The 20,005-nt window shown below is 35.2% G+C and overlaps 1 protein-coding gene across 1 annotated transcript in view; it reads left to right on the plus strand.

The window, feature by feature from the left end:
- The first annotated feature begins 474 nt into the window (after positions 1 to 474).
- LOC136797463 (sodium/hydrogen exchanger 3-like) overlaps positions 475 to 20,005 on the plus strand; it is a 34,396-nt gene continuing 14,865 nt past the window's right edge. The window contains exons 1-13 of the mRNA XM_067054038.1: positions 475 to 829; positions 11,191 to 11,427; positions 13,038 to 13,083; positions 13,462 to 13,503; positions 14,023 to 14,097; positions 14,557 to 14,638; positions 15,948 to 15,975; positions 16,321 to 16,421; positions 17,072 to 17,147; positions 17,308 to 17,375; positions 17,858 to 17,969; positions 18,895 to 18,976; positions 19,169 to 19,264. Of these exons, the coding sequence (XP_066910139.1) occupies positions 11,244 to 11,427; positions 13,038 to 13,083; positions 13,462 to 13,503; positions 14,023 to 14,097; positions 14,557 to 14,638; positions 15,948 to 15,975; positions 16,321 to 16,421; positions 17,072 to 17,147; positions 17,308 to 17,375; positions 17,858 to 17,969; positions 18,895 to 18,976; positions 19,169 to 19,264 (992 nt within the window). The 5' untranslated portion in view covers positions 475 to 829; positions 11,191 to 11,243. The remainder of the gene's footprint in view (positions 830 to 11,190; positions 11,428 to 13,037; positions 13,084 to 13,461; positions 13,504 to 14,022; positions 14,098 to 14,556; positions 14,639 to 15,947; positions 15,976 to 16,320; positions 16,422 to 17,071; positions 17,148 to 17,307; positions 17,376 to 17,857; positions 17,970 to 18,894; positions 18,977 to 19,168; positions 19,265 to 20,005) is intronic.

Consider the following 20,005-nt stretch of genomic DNA (forward strand, 5'->3'; position numbering starts at 1 on the left):
TTTGCAATCATGAAGTCTCGCCATAATTCCACTGTGCAAAAATGTACCAGAAAAAAATTACATCCCATTTTAAGGAGATTATAATTTTAAAAGGTCAACCTCCCTAGAAATTATAAATACCCCTCGGATTTTTGGCAAATTTGAGGCATCCCTTTGAATTTTTGGTAACATGAGTTATCTCCCCTTTTGATTTTCGTCTAAATGTCACAGTGGATTTTTGCCATAATTTTTATCAAACCCCCTATAAATTTCAACAAATTCACTATAAACTCTCTTGATTTTCAAGGTTTTCTGAGAATACTCTTCTTGACGGAAAATGATAATCTCCTCAATTTAGGGGTGAAATCTTTTTCTGGAACAACCAGTAATAAACTAATTATTAAGCTTCATTGCATTCAAAAATCAAAACTTTATAAATTATCATACCGTCTTTTCGTTCAAACATCTTTTATCATTTCAGTTAAAATAAAAAATAAAATAAAAATAAATCTACAGAAAGCTCAAGAATCATTCTCATATTGGTTCGAAACTTGATCAAATGCTTGTATTGATAAAATTAAGATAATTAAAAAGATTGACAGCTCAACTTGAATTACAATCAAAGATCTACAACGAAAATCAAGATTATATCCTTCGTCTATCCAACTCACTTGATATGATATTGGTCAAAGAAAAGTTCATTACGAAATCACATGTCATGGTTAATTGTCTTAGCATGATGTTTTTGTTGTGGCAATCAAAAGGGGAATGGGGAGAGTTTGGATGAAGGAAGGACGATGCGTTATTTATATGGATGCTTACATTGGAGTTTTATGGTGGAGAGAGAGAGGTTCGTATCAAGCTTGTATCTATTTTCACACAGAACTTAGTTATTCTACATTCTTTTATTTAATACTCACGATCTTTCTAGACAGAATGGATGTGAGGAAAAATATGATCTCAAGAATTCATTGAGGATTTTCTATTTTTGCCAGTTTTCTTTTAAAATGTGAACGCAGACTAAACTTAATTAAGTATATTTAGTAGACTACCTTATCGGCTCTTTTTACGCCGGCCCTTTTAAACTGTTGAAAATTTCATCGACCATCGAAAATCGTTGATTTTCGTGAAGTTTTGGATATAGAGTAAAAAAATGGATAGTTTTCATCCTTTAATTATGCCTAACATCCTTTAAATTGAGAAAGAATAGGCAAAAATTAACGCCGCTTTAAGGTAAAAAAATTGCAAAGTTTTGGCCCTTTTTACGCCGGCTCTTTTAACACCGGCCCTTATTACGCGACGACGAGCCTAAAAATAACGCCAATAAGGGCCGGTGTAAAAAGGGCCGATAAGATATTGGTAATGTGCCATTTTTATTTTCAAACAGATCCGTAGTGTTTATAGTTTTATTCGGGTACGGTTCAATCCCCAGTAAGGTCATACCAAAGACTTTGTACTTGGTACAAAAATGCCTCTCTGCTTGATGAAGCTCAGCAATTAAGAAAGGGATCAAGGCCAAGTCAAGTAATCCAGGGTGGAAGAGCGTTGCCTTCCTTCGGATAGATTAGCTATCGAAAGAGGAGCCTCCGACTGCGGTCGTAATTCTTGATATGCGCAAGTCATTTTTCTAGCGGAAACACCCTAAAAAAGCCGGGATTTGACCTCTCTCTGTTACTAAAAATAGAAACACAGAGGTCAAAATCCGGCTTCTTTGGGTGCTTCCGTTAAAAAATATGACGTCATCTTGACTTACGCATATCAAGAATAAGACTTATTTCCTAAACAGAACAGTTTTTCAATAATTTCAAAATTACCATTCAATTGCAGCCATTTCACTTAAAATCGCCACCTTCGACTCACTTGCGCTTTTCAGGGTCAAAAAACGTACAATAAAATGCATAGGATTGCTCCGTTATTCTTAAATTTTTATTCAAACTCCAAACGTCTTCGACTTTTTTCTAAATAAGAAAAGGTGAAGTCTCGCCTTATTTGTACTCCGCATTTGGGACTACGCATTGAATCTAGCGCATTTGTTTGTTTTTGCGCTGCACATTTTTCAAAAACTGGTGATAAATTTTACTTTTGACCGACGTATTTTTCACATAAACGTCAGCGGGGAAAGACATTCTCCTCTAGCCCTCCAGGATCCTCAGTGATTTATGCACTGTTCTGTCTTATCAATTCTTTTGAATTTATAATTTTATATACTAGTAATCATCCCAAAATTGGACGTTAGGGAACAAAGAATTAGGCTCATGGAAAATCGATTATCTCTTGCCTGTCAATTAGTTGAGCTAATTACTAAAAATGACATTAAGTTTGTGCAATGTTTTGTCCTACAAATAAAAAAACGTCAAAATATAAGATTTTAATCAATTTTATCTGACTTAGATTAACTTAATCAAGGCTGTTTTAGATTTATGTCTACTTTCTCTTAAAAGCTAACTCTTTTGGATTGTTTGTTTTTTGAAATGTTGAAATATGTTTTTTTTGCAGAAATACTCTTATGCTTTATCTTTTATGTTTTAACCCTTTAAGTGCGAATGTTGTATATATCAAACATAGTAATGCCTAGTTTGAGTTAGAAATCGTCATTTTTGGTCTAACTCGTAGGAATCGGGTTGGGCTTAATACACCCCTGTCTCAGTGCCCCGGTGGCCTGATTTCAGTACATGATTTTTTTCAGTACATGGTTTCAGTACATGATTTTTTCCTACGTCACTGCAGTAATCAAATTTTTATTGCACTCATTTGTGAATTGAGATATAAATTGAATAAAGACAGCGACAATAAAAAACAGTTCTTGAATTCCCAAGCCATTTAGGATGATTACAAATGAGTGCAATAAAAATTTGATTACTGCAGTGACGTAGGAAAAAATCATGTACTGAAACCATGTACTGAAAAAAATCATGTACTGAAATCAGGCCACCGGGGCACTGAGACAGGGGTGTCTTAATGGCCAAGCAAAAAAACTAATCAAAAGTGAGCTTTTTCAGCGATATTTTAAGCTAAAAATGGAAAAATTTGACAAAAATCCACTTTCTTTAGATTTTGACCGTTTTTTGACCATTTTTGGTCAACGAGTGATCCTAGAACCTCCAAATTTGGCCCTGATTAACTTGATTCTGTCCTCCAGCGAATTAGTTTGAAGTTTAACCACTCGGCACCTTTCTATCATTCACCTTTCTACCCCCTCCTTAGCTGCCGCCCACCCGCCCTTCCTGAATCGGTCGGCGCCGAAGGCGCCTAAAAGAAAGAGGAAACTCTAAGCTATTCAACGGGCTATAAACGAGCTTCCGACTCCTTCTAGATCCGGAGATATAAGCCTTTAAAGTTTGAACTAGCGATTTTCTTTAAAAAACTTAGAAAAAAATGACCGTGGCACTTAAAGGTTAACTAAGTTCATTGTTTTAATTCTATTCGTACTAGGGGGTGGGGGCTTTTTCTGTTCGGTGGTGAAACTATAGTTAATAACTCCTGAAATAAAAGAGCTATTAACATGAAATATTCTGTAAATTACTAACTTTTATTAAGCTTCAAAATAAAATAATTTACACCCAGTTACACCTAAAAAGATTCACACCTTATAAGCATGATGACATTTCTGACAGTACAGTAAAAGGTGTCATAGAAATTGACAAAAACTCTGGGAACTTTTATTCTAAAGACTTTGTTAGCAAACAATAGCTATTTAGCAGAACAAAGGAAATTTTATATGACAAGCATCTTGTGTGCCAAATTTCATCCAAAAATACCAACTAGGTCAAAAGTTATGAGGTGGTACAGAAAAAGCAACCCCCCCCTATTTCTGAACCGCCCCTAAAAGCTTGTATGAATAGGGTTAAGTAACGCTTGACTGCTGCCCAAAATCAAAGGTTTTCTCAAGTTTTATAGACTTGTATAGACTACAAGTGACTAATTTTTTTTGAATTTTCTTTTGCAACCCTACCTGCTACTCATCGAGATAAAGTAACATGTATAGCACGCCTTTTTTGACCTTTTTTGGGGAGATAATAATCCTCTGGGATAGACTTTTGTTATTTATGGTGTTATTGAGTGAAGGTCGGTGAATTTTTTCTAAGACCAAATGTCAGTTATCTTTGTTTTTGTTACGGATAGGTAGTGTTTATTGATTTCGGACCAAGAAAACGGAGCAGTTCTGCCCTGATGAAAATAGAGTGTAGCGAAGATATTTCAATCTGTTTTGCTTTGTAACGTTTTTTTTTTTGAAATTCACTTCGGAACTGTTTTGTTTCGGAGCGATACAAAACCTAACGTCTCAACATGGTCTAGGAATTCTCCCTTAGTCCTACAGGCCTTGGAATCTCAAGGAGATCTACGCCATTTTCAAAAATCTATAAAGATTTGCGATCACTCAAAAGAAAAGACATTGGGTACGGGTTCATATTATTTTCATACATTTTGAAGAAGATAAGTCTAAAAAATTCTAATGATCACTTCTTAGTTTCTTATGGAAAGACAAGGATGAAAATAAGCTGAATAAGAAATCGTATCATACAGTTTTTTAGCCTGAGAAAATTTTTTCCCCCTTTTCTCTCGTAAAGTTTAATGTTCCGTGTGTGGTTTTTCCCCTGAAATAAAAACGAAGAACAAAAAAGAAAAGCAATAGGAAATGTAAGAAAAATATGCTCTTGTTGTGTTATTTAGTTAGAGTGACTTCTTTCTTTCTTTTTTTTCCCACTATTTTTGAAGATGGAGTTTTTGTCAATGTGGACAAGAAAATATATGACTTTTTTTAAGACAGTAATAATCAGGTGGCCCAATTGTTTACTGGTACAGTATACACAGTATTTTTCAGGTTTTTTGCAGAAAGATAGAGGGTAAGGTACTCTAAAAGGTGGCTGGAGTATTTTTTTTTCTTTTGCCTTTAAAAAATACGTATATTTGCGTAGTGAGTCCTAGTTCCAGGCTTTTCATTGATGAAGTTTCTCAGAACTTAATCAAGACAGATAGATGACGAAAATGAAAAGGCAAGTGTTTTTACTAATCCTTGCAGAACTCCTGACGTGAAGCCAAAATACGACGAGTTATCTCGTAATGATTATATGATCCGTCCTCTTAAACGAAGAAGAAATTCCTCCTTTTTCAAATAGCACTGTGCAGAAACTGCTGTTCTCATCATGCGAGACTCGGATACCATGATGTATGCAAAGTATCATTATTCATAGTCTAGCAAATTCAGACATATTAGAAATAAAGCAAAAAGTAATGGCAGAGCTTCTACCCCCCCCCCTTCATTCAGGGGGGGGGGGTCGTGGGTTTTGATGAACCAAAAGCAAGGGGGTGTTAAAAGTATGACTTTCCTAAGGGGGGTTGCCAGTTAAGGGAGGGGGGCTTCTTACCTAAGGGGGGTCTTCTTAGATAAGGGGGGATCTTCCTCGAATTATGCAAAATTTCAATTTTTTATTTATACTGATTTTCTAAGGGGGGGGGTGTGAAATTTCAAATGAATTTCCTAAGGGGTTTAGCACTTAAGGGGGGGGTCCTCTTACCTAAGGGGGGTCTTGACCCCTCTAGAAACTATGAATGGAGGGAAAGTCTAAACCCCGTAACAATAATCGTATTATCATATAACGCCTATACTACTGTATTACACACATTATAAACGACTCCAGTCTACATTATTTATAGAATTATATTTCATATTTATTTTTTCTATTGACCTCTACGAAATAATTCCAGGATGTACAAAAAGTCTAATCTTCATCTGTCGTTCAGTCGTCAGAAGAGATGGACAGACTAGACGTTACCTTGGTCTTTGTCCTGTAGGTATCAACTCGAACTACGCGAGAGAGCATATAGCGTGTCACCAACGTGGAACGGGGGTAAGAACCACCTTACGCCTTCACACAATGCCTTAAGTATCACCTACACTCTTGTGTCAGAGTACTGATACCCCATCCCCCATTCGCTTGGTATGGGTTGAACCGGATGAGTGTGTGTTTATTTACCATGTAACCGTGTGGTACTTTATTGGGAATCGAACTCGGAAGTCAAGAGCCATGGCCACCACACTACCCCCGGTCGCTATACCTTCTTTAAGTGAGTGTCTTTGTAAAGCATCGCAATGCCGTTGATTGTTTCACTGTGGAGTTCCATAAGCAAGTAGAACCCTTCCGCACTTCTTTGTCACTCTTCCCTTCATGAGGGTCTTTTCCCCTACTCATCCCTTTAAGTGATTTTTGGGACGAACTATCTCTTTTAAAAAGGCTGATTCAAACTATGAAAACAGTACTGCCCTTAAATAACATGACTTTTAATAAGAACAAAAATTTCCCATTAATGTTATCAGCCCTTGATCGGAGTTTATCAATTTGTGAAAAAATGCCTAAAGTTTATGCATTATGCAAAGTTAATTTAGATCTTATCTCGCACAAAAGGTATCAGAAAATTGACATGATATGATGATTTTGTCATAGTTTTTTGAACACTAATTAATTCAAGAATGCCGTTGACGTTATAATGATTTTGCTAAAAATTATGCATTGGAGGCATATATTAGTGACCTTATCCTGGGTAGACAGGATGTTTTGCGGACGCATTGGTTATTGTGGCTGGTAAAAATTGACGTTTGGTAATTAATTCTTATTGTGAGTTATGCTCTCACTAACTGATCCTAATACTATAATCTATTTATATTTGATGCTGTGAGACTGGAACGAAAAGCTAAGGGGTTATTCATTAGGGGATTGAAGCCAAAGTCTTTAATGAAAAATGACACTAAAAGATATTGATGGAGGGCCATTATGTAATAGATAATAAGTCAGGCTATTACGGTGGTTTTTACATTTTGGTGAAAAACTAAACCCTAGTTTCTCTAGCAGATTTATCTCAACCTTGGAAGAAAATTTAGGAACCTATTGATTCTTTGAAGCCCCGAAAGGAAAAATTGAACAATCTGACTTCAAAAAGTTAAACTTTTGAGTTTTGTATTTAGTTTTATGCGGGCAATATATTTGGTTCATTGGTTTTTAAGAGGTATCGAAATTACTCAAATCAACGTAGGCTGCATGGTTTTCGTGTGATTTTCGTATTTATTGCTATAAGCAGCTCTTCCGATTCACCTAAAGATCAATACACCTTGATAGTTCAAATTCGCACGCAGTTAACCACAGTGGTGACTACGATATAGACACCATCCCCTAAACTCCAAGTTAAAGATATTAATTTTCGTTATGTAGAAAGGAGGTGCGCCTCTATGCTGACAAAGTATAATTAACTAAAGAATCACTCAACATGTATGATCGCGAGGCGTGGGAAAGGGAGGGAATTGTTCTTTCTATTGTTTAAAAATGCTGTGTAAACGAAATGGTAGGGGATGCGTAGGTATCTACGTAGGTAGGTAGGTAGGAGATAAATCATGTCCTCCAAGAATATTTCAAAAAGTTTTCAACAATTAAACTGAATTATGAAACTCTCAAATCCTTGAATACTAAATCACAATCTGAAACTTCATGCTATGTCAAAAAGAACATTTTTTGGCAGATCATAATAGTTCATGTCAGCTAAATTCTAATAAAAACAATGGATTAGAGTATGCTTGTCTGAGCAGAAGATTATAAGTTCAATCAGGTCAAATACCTTAAAACCAGATGAGATGGAGTTTTTATAGGATACTTTAATAATTGATCATTTGATGTAATAAAAATGACGCGTTCTTTAGAAAAAGTAACAAAATTGTTTTATTACTGGTTAACGACCAACCAAATCAAATATAAGAGCTTGTAAAAACTCCATCTCTTCCCCTCGAAACTGTCAAGAAGGCGGGTATTTCATAATTTAAAGCCCTCGCGTTTTTCTTTTCATATTCAGTCCAGAAATTTCTTACTATTCCTCTGTCTTGCTTCATTATGTATTTGGTTTACGGCTTAGCAATGAAATGTAACAGACAATAATATTGGTAAAATTAGCAATACCATACTTTCCTTTCAGGGATTTGCTTGCATAAAGTATTATTCTGATTAATCTAAAACTCCAATTTGTTGCATAAAAGTGTTGCTGGAGTGGAGTCTTTATAACTCGGACACGCAAGGGGACACAAGTTTGTTCGAGCTGAGGAAATCTCGAGTTATTGAGTAAGGCTCATTAAAGCATTGTTAACTGAAGGGACAATAAAACTTGTTCGAGATAAAGGAGACATTAGAGTTATAGAGGTTCAAGTTAAAGACACTCCACTGTAGTTTTAAATAATAATATTTTAAACTAAAAACGACCAAAGAGTTTGTCCTGTAAAAAGGATGACAAGACAATTGGCACTCCAATTATTTTTTTTGTTGATGCTTGTTAAAATAATGCATGTGTCAGCATGACTGTAAGGTTTTGGAGTGGGCTTTTGTAATAGAAACAGTGTTTTTACGCGCGTGGTTTTCTGTTATTACCTGCTCTCTCTCTCTCTTCCCTCTATTTTTTCGGCACGCTGTACTTTTTTTATAAGAACCCACTCAACCTTTAAACACTTTAACATTGGTCATCATCACAAAATCAATATAAACCACTATTATCTGAGAGAGTTCAGCTAATAAACTAAAGCTGCTAAAAATAGTTTATGTATGAACTTAATTACTCTAAAAATTCCTTTTGAAGTGACTTTGAGGCATCTTCTCGTAAAAACTTGATCTCATACAAAAAATAATTTCATATTACTGTGTACTATGGTTTTACTCAAACAAACAAAAGTCTTACCTATGCTATGTATAGCTCCCCTTGCGGCTATTAGAATTTCATTAAAAGACAAAGTTTTCTTATAAAGATATTGTACAATCACAGCTTTCCTGATACTTTTATATCATCACTAGACACTACTCAACGTTTATGTCTCTCTTTAGCCTGTTTAATTCATAATATGAAAATTTATTCTCTATATTATACACTCTCTGCTGGAAATATTATTTATATCATCAGTTTGATTCGCTCCTAGTGAATTTTCTTTGGAATGCCTATAATATGGAAGTTTAAGAAAATTCTTTTATAATGGTATCTGTGTTGATATGGTTCTGTAAGTTTTATGAAGGAGTCTAGGTTTTTAGCCTTTATTTATATCACTCGAATTTTCGAAACCTGAGCTGATGCTGTTTCTGCAGTGCTGTCTAAGATCCATAATTCTGAATCTGGTTGCTGTGACGAAATTTGTCAAATTTGTTTTGATAAGGTGTTCACCTTACTCACCTTATTTTGTCTTTACTTACTGATTGCTTTGCTGTGCATTAACACTTTCACTTTCGATTTCCGCCACTAAAATTTAGGATTCTGCGAGCTTTTCAATCCAGTATTCTCTGTGGTAATGAAGTCGCGCTAAGAGTATAAAAAGTAGCTAGTTTACGTATCAGTCTTTTTTTGTGACGGAGACGGCCAGCCTTTGATTTGTCTAGATCCCGATCAACTGAGGACCACGGTAAATCAGCACTTTTACCGTTCTCAATTTTACGGATCTAAACTACAGGTTATTCAAAATAACTTCAGTCATTCCACCGTCCTCAAAAATGTACATACATAAACTCGCTAGTAACTGACCGTCTACGCTGTAATTGCAAAACTGTTTTTAATTTCGATGTTTTCCAAACAAGTTAAGACCAGCCGTCTCAGCTATCATCATAGATGTTTTGATTGATAGGTGCATAAGTATTTTGTACGCTCTTTTGTTATTTATACAAGTTCTAAACAACCTCTCTTAACATATAAAATTCTTAAATAAATCCAGCCTTTTCACGTTGGAGTTAAGAAATATCTTATTATAGAGTGACCGTTAAAGCACTGATGTAAAAGATACCACAATTTGTGTTTTACTGTACAGACCACTCTCTCTAATTCGCACTTCTATAAACCAAATCTTTTTGTAATCCGATGTTGGTCTCTTCAGCTGAAAAATGGTATGAAATACTCTCCATAATTCGAATCTTTCTCTAATTCGAAGTAGATTGGTGATCACTTGAAGATAGAATTAGAGAGAATTAACTGTAATATTTTTCTTCTTTAATTCGATCTTCAAAGGATAAAGACTTTGCTACACTCTTATAAAAAAAAATGTGTACACTCTTCTTTGGAATCAAATACTCATGTATCTAACACTTTATTTCTGCTGAAGTGAAAGCTACATATCTTTTATCCCAGTACTAAGGCGAAAACAAAAAAATGTACTTTAAGGGCAGAAACTTTCGCGGGCAGAAACTTTCGCGTTTTTCGCGTTTTTGGCATTTTTTCGCGAAAGTTTCTGCCAGGTAAGAAATTAAACAATTAATCGCACAATGGGTTATTTTTTCTTATTTGGCACGCCCTCAAAGACAGCAATTAATCGTTAATTGCATCCTATAGAGAGCAATTAATCGTCACATAATAACTCGTACAATTCGAAAATTGCACTCGTGATTGTTTTGTTTCGAATTTTTCTCGTCCTTTCGGACTCGGAAAATTAATAACAAAAAAATCACTCGTGTAATTATTCTCGAATTGCACTCGTTATCATGTGATTACATATACAAATTCGCGAAAGTTAATTTCGCGAAAAATGAAATTTTCCTAAAAATCGCGAAATTTTTTCCAAGTTTTAAAAGCCGAGGGGAGTCGATATTATCGATATTTTCGTGACTAGGATTCGGAATGAGAGGAAGAAGTGAAAATAGTTTCATTTATTAGCATATCACTCTTTCGATTGAAGAAAAAAATGAGATTTGAAATAATTTTTTATTCACTTTCCCTAGCCTCTCGCGAAAGTTATTGCTACTAAAATTGAACATTCACAAAAAACGGCGAAAGTTTCTTCCCTTAAAGTAGTGTTTCTGGAAACCGGCCGGGTGAAAAAAAATAATTTTCTCACCCGGCTGCAGACTTTGTTAGTAGTTGATACACTACTATTCAGGGTTTACTTCATACTGTTTGTACATAAAAGTTAAATCTTTAAAGTTCTATTTCAATGATCTTAAGTTATCAAAAATAGCAACAAAGATTTTTTTTCCGGCCGGCCGCATGAGAACTTTTTTCCTTGACCCGCATTCCGGAAACACTACATTTTTTTATTTTCGCCTAATTTCACTTTTTTACTATACCTCTTATATGTCACAACTGACCCAAAATTATATCCCTCATATACCGTTTGAATATTTTGATAAATCACAAATTTATTTGGATATACATATAATAAAAATCAAATATATTTTGATTGTACATAATCTTTCTTGTTTTTGTTTTTTTCAGATATAATTACGTAACGATGACGTCGACACAATGTCCAAAGCTCTAACTGTAAAATGGTTCGTAAAACACAAACGGCATGGCTCCTCCTTGTAGCTGTTATATTAAGCTGCGCCTCTTACGCCCTAGCAGCTGGCGGTAATGGGACGGGGATTGTGATTTTCAAAGCAGAATTCCATCACGTGGCAAAACCGTTTGTTGTTTGCGCATGGGTACTAGCAGCAAGTATTGCCAAAATCAGTACGTGTTTTGTATTTTAATCATGATATGCACTACTGTGATGACGTCACTAAATTATTGAATATAAGCGATACACATTCCGTGTATGTCGTTACTCTTAGGTGCCTAATAAACACCCCCTCTCCCGGACCCACCCCACCATTATTAACTTTTTGGACCTACCTGGAGGTCCTATAAATTAACCCATGTTCGTCCGTCCGTCCGTCCGTCCGTCTGTTACCAGCTTTTCTCAGGATTGGATCATTAGTTTTTTCTGATTTTTGGCACAATGATGCAAAATGGCAATGCCCAAAATTTGACGGAGCCCGATTTTCGGAAAAAAAAATTTTCCGGCCGACAATGCCGGATATATTCCGGAAAAACTGTTTTTTTGGCATTTTCTCGAGATTTTATCATCAGTATTATCTGATTTTTTGCTCGAAGATGCGTAATAACAATGCCCAATATATGGGCGAGTCCGATTTTAGAGAAAAAATTTTTACCGGCCGAAAATGCCGGAAATATGCCGGAAATCGCCGTTTTTCGGGATTTTCATTGGACTTTTTCCTTATAATTGGTTGTTTTTCATTCAAAAACATTATTAATAGCAATGCCCACCATTAAATATGTTTCAATTTTCAATAACATTGATTTTTGAAGCCGGAACTATTCAAATATCGCCGGAACAACCTGATTTCGCCGGAAAGACAGTATTTCTTGAATTTTTCGAGCTGTACTTATGAAATTTTGGACACTGATGCAAAATGACAATACCTAAAATGTGACGGAGCCCGATTTTCGAAGAACTTTTTTTTCCGGCCGAAAATGCTGGAAAAACCGGTTTATGACATTTTCTCGAATTTTCATCCTTATTTTTCTCAGATTTTTTGAAAAATGATGCGTATTCGCAATGCTCAAAAAATGACCGCGCCGGAAATTTCCGTTTTTGCAGATTTTCGTTGGATTTTTCCGTTTTAAGTCTTTGTTTTTTTCAAACAAAAACATTATTTATAAGAATGTCCACGATTAAGCATGGTTCAATTTTCAATAAAACTGATTTTGGTACTGGAACTTTCTAAAAATCGCCAGAACAGCCGAGAATCGCCGGATTTCATTAATTTCTCGAGTTGTTCTTGTTCTTTATTTTTTTATATTTTGACCAGTTATGTCCCATGTGTTTCATTGTTTCAATGTTCATTGATTAGTTTGATAACCAGGTAGGTCCATAAAAGTATCACTTGTTTAACATTATTTCACCTTTTTTGCAGAACAGTATCTTCTTTCCTCTATAGATAGCCTGTAAAATAAATAGTCTAATAAAAACATTTTTTTTTTGTAATGGGAGGTATTTAGAGGTACAATTTCCAATCATCGGCAATTAGACCTTCCCCCAATTTATTATAATTAGAAGATTTCTCCAAAACAGGGGGTGGCCCTGTTTATCACAAACACTGCCCTTCTCGGTACCTGAGAGTAATATGGAATGATAAATGTTCATTGTTTTATGCGAAGTCGAGCAGGTTTACTTATCTGCAAACTTGTCCCATAATGTCATGTTCTAAAAAGTGAAATCACTTCGAGTCAAGTTTAATAGAACTGTTAATGATCATGATTGTAAAATTCTTTTCTAGTATTTCATCATTTCGAGAAGTTATCATCCATAGTGCCCGAATCATGGTATGAGTATTTTTCATTGTCATTTAATCTTGGTCTAGGACATTGGTTTCTAACTACTTGACTGGATCGGACCTCCCATATATGAAAGGAAGTGTGTCCAGTTTTTAAGCTGACTAGTCTGCCGTTTTCACTGTCACCGACAGCGCGATTCGATTGTTGTGAGGCTCAAACGTTCAAAAATCTGAGGTAAATTAGAAAACAACATGGCGGACAAGTCGACTGAAAAACTTATTTAGGAAATCTCTGTGTGTAAAAGACTTATTTTTGTAGTTTAGAAGCACCAAAGCTTCTCTAATTTCCAAAAGTTTCGATTATGTTTGACAAATATTCTATGTCTGATGGTGATATCTTGGTTGATTTGTCTTTCTATTTTTTTAGTTTACTCATCTTACTTGGTGTTCCAATAGGCTTCATACTTGAGTGAGTCAAATTAATTTTTAAAAATTTTCAGCTTCACGAACTCAGCATATTACAGTAAAGTCGAACCTCTATAACTCGAATGTTTTCTTAACTTGAACAGTTTAATGGTCTCTTCAGTTAAAAATGTCTTTATGATCCTTACTCTATATCTCGAAATACGTGTTCGAGTTATGGTGACTCCAAATTGTGGGATTACCTCCTGTCCATCGCTATGTACCGCAGTCAACGATGCGTGTCACCAGATGCCCTTGGGGTAGATGGTAGTTGTATAAGTTTTTATAAGAACATCCAAAATTTTTGGAGCTTTCCTATTTTCTTAACATGTTCTTATTTTCACAATTTTGAGTATTTTTGTCCATTTTCCTAAAGCGAGTGTTTTACAGTCTGTGAAGCCTTGAAATATTCATAACTTATTCTTGATATTTTTGCCATCGAAACATTATGTTCTTATATAGTTTGTTCTTATAAAAACATGAATCATTAAATAAAAAGTAATCTCTTTGGTTTGTATCATTGCAGAGCAGCCGGTGTAACGAGTGAAGCAGAAAATACAATCTTGACAACAGATCTCTTCTTCTTTTATCTCTTACCACCGTAAGCATTGGTTAAGCACCTTTCACATTTTTCTTTTTCCTTTTTGCTTTTTCTTTTTTGCCTGCTGTTAAATTTTCAATCTTAATGGCTAACCTCTATAGATAGTTTAATTATGTACGCTTTTCATGCTTGGTGATTTGAAGTTAAGTAATTTATCGAGCGTCCGCCAACTAGACGAGAGAAGTATCAACTTTTTGATATAATTATTTGAACAGGATCCTTTTCTTAAAATCGGTTCCGACGTACATTATGAAAAACATTAAACTACACACAATGGTATAATGAGTTTTATCTAAAGTTTTTGAGAAATTGACCCGTTTACTAAACTGTCCGCCAACCGGTTTAATGACTCTATCTGTATGATTTTATAAACATAGTCTAACACGTTCATAAATACAAAAATTAGTTTGACAGTATCTCCCATTATAAGATAGAAGAATCAAAATTCCTTTGTTTCAGAATCATCCTAGATGCCGGTTATTTCATGCCAACCCATACATTTGTGGCAAATATTGGCACAATTCTTCTTTATGCCGTGTTTGTATGTAATTTTTTTATTTTCCTATAAACGTGTTTCCCACTCAAGGATACAAACAATCTCGTACACAGTATATTCTCTGTTTATTCGGCGTCCATCAAATACGTCGTAAACCCTAGTATATAGGGGCACGAGGTCGGATACAAACTGTTTAAAGATTTTTTCCATGACCTCGGGTGTAAAGTCAATGAAATGAATACGGTTTTGTTTTATAATTACAAAGACATGGCATTCTCCTGTCGGGTGGTTTTCTAAGGGTTCGACTTATTTACCGCGGCGAAAAATGAAGTTTGGACTCATTTACCAGATTTCGGCATATGAAGACATGAGTGACAGGATTGCACCATTGCTTTCAACTTGATTTTTCTGAAAACTATCGGAAATATAAATACTATATACAGTACGCGGAGTGTAGCAGCTTGGAGTTCATAGATGTAAAATTATAAAAATAGTGAAATCTCTCATGCCTTCAAATAAATAAAATTGAAAGTACGGAAAGGGTTAACTAAAGTCTATTCACGATAAGTGTGCACTCTTTTTTCTTTTACCTATAACTTTTGAAGGAATTCTTCAATCTTTATAAATTTGGTATCATTGGAAAGATATTAGTGAGTGGAACAATTTGAAATAAAAAAAACTTTAAAAATATTATAAAAATGAAGATGAAAATGAAGAAGAAAAAAATGAAGATCTTGTAGAAAAGTGCTATAACTATCATTTTTACTGAAGTGAATCCTTAATCATCGAACGTCATCACTGTGAAAAAAATTCTCAAAAATAATCATTCAGTCAAAAGATATCAAACAAAGTTATAAGCTGATTGACGTCTAAAAACGCTGTTTTCTGCAGTTTTTTGCTGTTTTTTGGGGTCAATCACTTATTAACTTTGTATCATAACTTTATATTGAATAAATATTTTAATGAAATTTCTTCACAGTGATGATCTCCTAAGATCAAAGAATTTCTCCAGTGAAAATGAAAGTTATAGCACTTTTCTACAAGATCATTTTCTTCTTCGTTTTCATCTTCATTTTTAGAATTATTTTAAAGATTTTTTTATTTCAAATTGTTCCACTCACTAATATCTTTCGAATGATACCAAATTTATAAAGATTGAAGAATTCCTTCAAAAGTTATAGGTAAAAGAAAAAAGAGTGCACACTTATCGTGAATAGACTTTAACTTATTGTATTAGACATAGCAAAAGGTATATGACGATGCAGTTTTATGAACAGTTTCTGTCGAATGAGAATACCAGCAACCTTTTTGCTGCGAAATAATATTTTCTCATGTTTTTTCGGTTACATTTTAGGGAACGATATTCAACACATTTGCAGTTGGTAAGCTTTGTTATATGTTTAATCTGTTTTATTCCTTTAAAACTGCGTTCCGATTTAACGGTTTTGTATCACTCTGATATGATATTCGTTTACGGATAGAAACTTTTTATATTGGTTTAAAAGCGTTTAGAAGCATGAGAACGGAGCACTTTCATCTTGGTGAACATAGTGGAGCGAAACCGATTCGATCCTTTTGTTTTCAGAACTGTTTGTGTACGATGTGGAACCGCAATGTCTGAACAGACAACGAGACGTAACGTTTCAGAGTTAAATTTTCCTGTTTTGCTGTTTTTAAGCAGCCAAGCCTAAAATGAAAGGGGACATAAATCATACTCTTTTTTTTAGGTCTTGCTTTATGGGGAATATCGGGAGTTGCGGGTTTCGACATCAGTCTGCTTCAAGGGCTTTTGTTTGGTTCGCTCATCTCTGCCGTTGATCCCGTAGCCGTAAGATATTTTATCCGTATTTTCATTTGCACAAAATAGTTGTTTGACAAAGCGTAGAACCCTCGTATATCTTTCTATTTGTTCTGAATGTGGAGCATCCAATATGATCAATAAAAAGGATATGTTTTGATGGTATAAAGGGAGTCGCTTATTTTGAGACTATTATTTCTACTTTAACAGTATTAAAGTAAATCTGCGACCGTAGTCGGAGGCGACCCGAAAGCTCCTCTTTCGATAGCTATCTACCCTAAGGTAGGGGAGGGCTTCACTCTTTCTCCCTGGATTGCTCCTGGATTACCCTTGATCCTTCTCTGAATTGCTGAGCATCAAGCAGAGAGGCGTCAAGTACCATTTTGGGAATCTTTGCTATGACCCGGCTGGGATTGAACCTTGGGCATCGTAGTTGGATACCCATCACTGCACTACGGTCGCTTTTCCACGAGTATTAGAGCTTATTGATCTAAGGTTAATCGGATTACTTCTCAAAAATTCCCTCTGACTTTTCTTCCAATTGTACCACTCCATTCATAGAAGGGCGACCAATATCGTACATCCACCCACCGTTAACCCCTCCCCCTGTCAAGTGGAGTCACTTCACAAATTTTTTGGAAAGATGCGCAGAGAAACAAACCTTTTATTTTTATTTTTAGGTGTTGGCAGTTTTTGAAGAAGTTCATGTCCACGAAATCTTATACATGCTGGTGTTTGGCGAATCTGTACTTAATGGTAAAAAAATATTGGGTGTTATACCTATTACATATTCTAGGGTTGAAATAGATTAGTTTGAAATTTAACCAATTTTGGCAAAGCTGTCAACCTGATCTTGATCCAAGCAAATATTACTAGGTTACAATAACTTTTTATATAATAGTGTATTGTATTTTAGATGCTGCATCTGTTGTACTTTACCGAACGTTTGAAAGTTTGATTGCTGGAACAGTCAATGCAGAACAGGTATCGAGTTTTTGGAGTTTGAAAAATGTTTCTGGTGACTTCTCCTTTCTATTGTTTAGTACGAAGCATTCTTTTGTCATCAAAGTGTTTTATTGTAGCAAGTAAACAGTCTAAAATCAGTTTTGAAAAACGCATTTCTCAGATTAACCCTCTTTTCTCAGACCCGGTGGGAGCTCCTCCCACTGAAAAAGATATTGGCCAGAATATTGTCCCCAGTGGAGAAAATTATACTCCACTTTTTTCCCAACTGAAAGTAATCGAATAAACAAATCCTCACTGCAAAATATTGTGGTATTTTTCAAATCCCCAGCCATGAATAAATAGGGACTATCAATCTCCATCGAGTTTCATTCCGTTATTTTTACCCCCACTGGCTGAAAAAGTCCTATCGGTTCTTTGAGAAAAGTGTGTTAGCTCATAATGAATCTCACTCTTTCTGCTGGTTTCAGATTAATCCGTTATACTAATTTCCTATTTCTCAGATTGGTTTGGCATTCGCTTCTTTTCTTGTTGTATCACTTGGCGGAACATTAATCGGAATCATATTTGGCCTTTTGACAAGTTTCATCACTAAATTCACAGAACATGTCAGAGGTAATGTGATGGTGAATTTTGTTCTCAATTCGTCGCAACTTCTCTACTCGTCGCCAATAGATTTGTCTGAAGTCAACTCTCTCTTATTTGAACCTCTATAATTCGAATCTTTCTGTAATTTGAAACATTGCCCCCCCTCAAGTTAAGAGTAGTTAAAAATGCTCTCTATATTTTGAATTTTTCTCCAATTCGAGAAAAAAATGTTAGTCCCTTAAAGATCGAATTAGAGAGAGGCCACTGTATGAGTATCTGCTTTGTTGATAAAAAAACTCAAGTTACCGACTCACTGAGGAAATAGGTAAATCAACGCTTTTACCGTCCACGATCTTGCAGGTTTTTCCTAAAGGCCGGTCTCCACTTGCGCGCGCTTCAATCAGCTTCAATCGCACGTTTTCGAGCAAAGCTTCCACGTTATTGGTCAAAAGAAAAAGGATTGAAGCCAAAAGATGTGATCGCAGCGCGCGCAAGTGAAGACCGACCTTAAGTAATCGCTTCAGCCACTGCTTCTCCCTCAAAAGGCTAATAAACTCGCTCATGTTCGTCCTTCATCTTCATAGTTGGTATTTAGCTTATGTAGCTTAAATCTGACAATTGCTTTGCATGAGAACTTTCTAGATAGAAGTAATAGGTACTGTTTTAGTTTTTTACCGAGGGGTAAGACTGCTGAAAAGATGGATTTTTAATATGCGTGTCACGAGTTAAGCATGTGAGTTGCAAGTTACTACTGAATGTGTGAGTTACGAGTTGCGCTTTTCAAGAAAATAAAAATGAGATTTGCTAATGGAAAAATGCGGGTTGTAACTTGTACATTTAATAGTAACTAACTCGCCACTCGCATTTTAATCAATTCACGCTGAAAAGTGACCAAAATATTTTAAAAGGGAAATAAGATCAAATAAATGTTTTTTTTTTCTATTCGTGACAGTGATTGAACCTGTATTCGTGTTCTTGATGGCTTACATGTCGTATTTAACTGCAGAGATATTCCATTTCTCTGGTATTATCAGGTAATCTCAGTGTCTTTACATATCTTGAACCAAATCGTTATAGAGTAACTTTGATTTATCATTATACCAAGAAAAGCCGTGGATTTACCAGAATGCCGCTCCAGTCCAAAGTTGAGACATATCTACACGTATAACTCATTTTCGCAATATTTGACTGTTATGTGTCTTCTTACCGACTTTTTTTCTTTTCAGTATATTATTCTGTGGTATTGTTATGAAACCTTACGTCGAGTCAAACATGTCAAGAAAATCTCACACTACTGTCAAATATTTCCTTAAACTTCTAAGGTATTGGTTATATTTATACCCTAGTGCACTATAAGTCCAAATGCTCAAAATATTCTCAAAATCTAAAAAGTATAGAATTCATTTTTACTTGGTTTAGCTGCCTTGTGGTGGTTGGAAGTTTGGACACTTGAACTAACAGGATTGTGTGGTAGTTCGCTAAAGATTAGGGCGAATAGGAGGCAAATTTTGTATTTTGGCGCTCGCTAGATAAAAAAAGTGCTTAAAAAAGAAAAAATGGGTCTCGAAATTACTGATTAGAAGCATCTTTGTGGTATTCCTTGCATTTCGGTGCCCCCTCCGTAAAGAGATTTCAAATAAAAATGTATTAGATCGGTCGCTATCACCGTGCTACTGCTGACCTGAGACAAAATTCGCTATAAGGCCAAAAAAAAAAATGTCTTGTTTCCGGAAATCGGCCGGTGAACTTTTTTTTTGAACGGCACCCGGCTGCAAAAAAAAGAAAATCAACGAACGAAGCAAACACACATATAAGTTTTGTATTTCTCCTTAAAAAGAAAAATCAAGGGTATAAGAAAAATCTAAAAATGTAAAAAAATAAATATTTTGCGGCCGGCCGGGTGAGTTTTTTTATTCGTCACCCGCATTTCCGGAAACAAGACATTTTTTTTTTTTTGGCCTAAAGTTAATTTTTTATTGTTTATTCTTTATTTAAAGTTGGGTGAAAACCCGCTAGAAAATACAAAAATAAATTCTAATCAAGTCCAACTGTCGTAAAAATAT

The sequence above is a fragment of the Clytia hemisphaerica genome, unplaced genomic scaffold, assembly GCF_902728285.1.
Source record: "Clytia hemisphaerica strain Z4C2 unplaced genomic scaffold, Clytia hemisphaerica genome assembly, whole genome shotgun sequence".
Lineage (NCBI taxonomy): Eukaryota > Metazoa > Cnidaria > Hydrozoa > Leptothecata > Clytiidae > Clytia > Clytia hemisphaerica.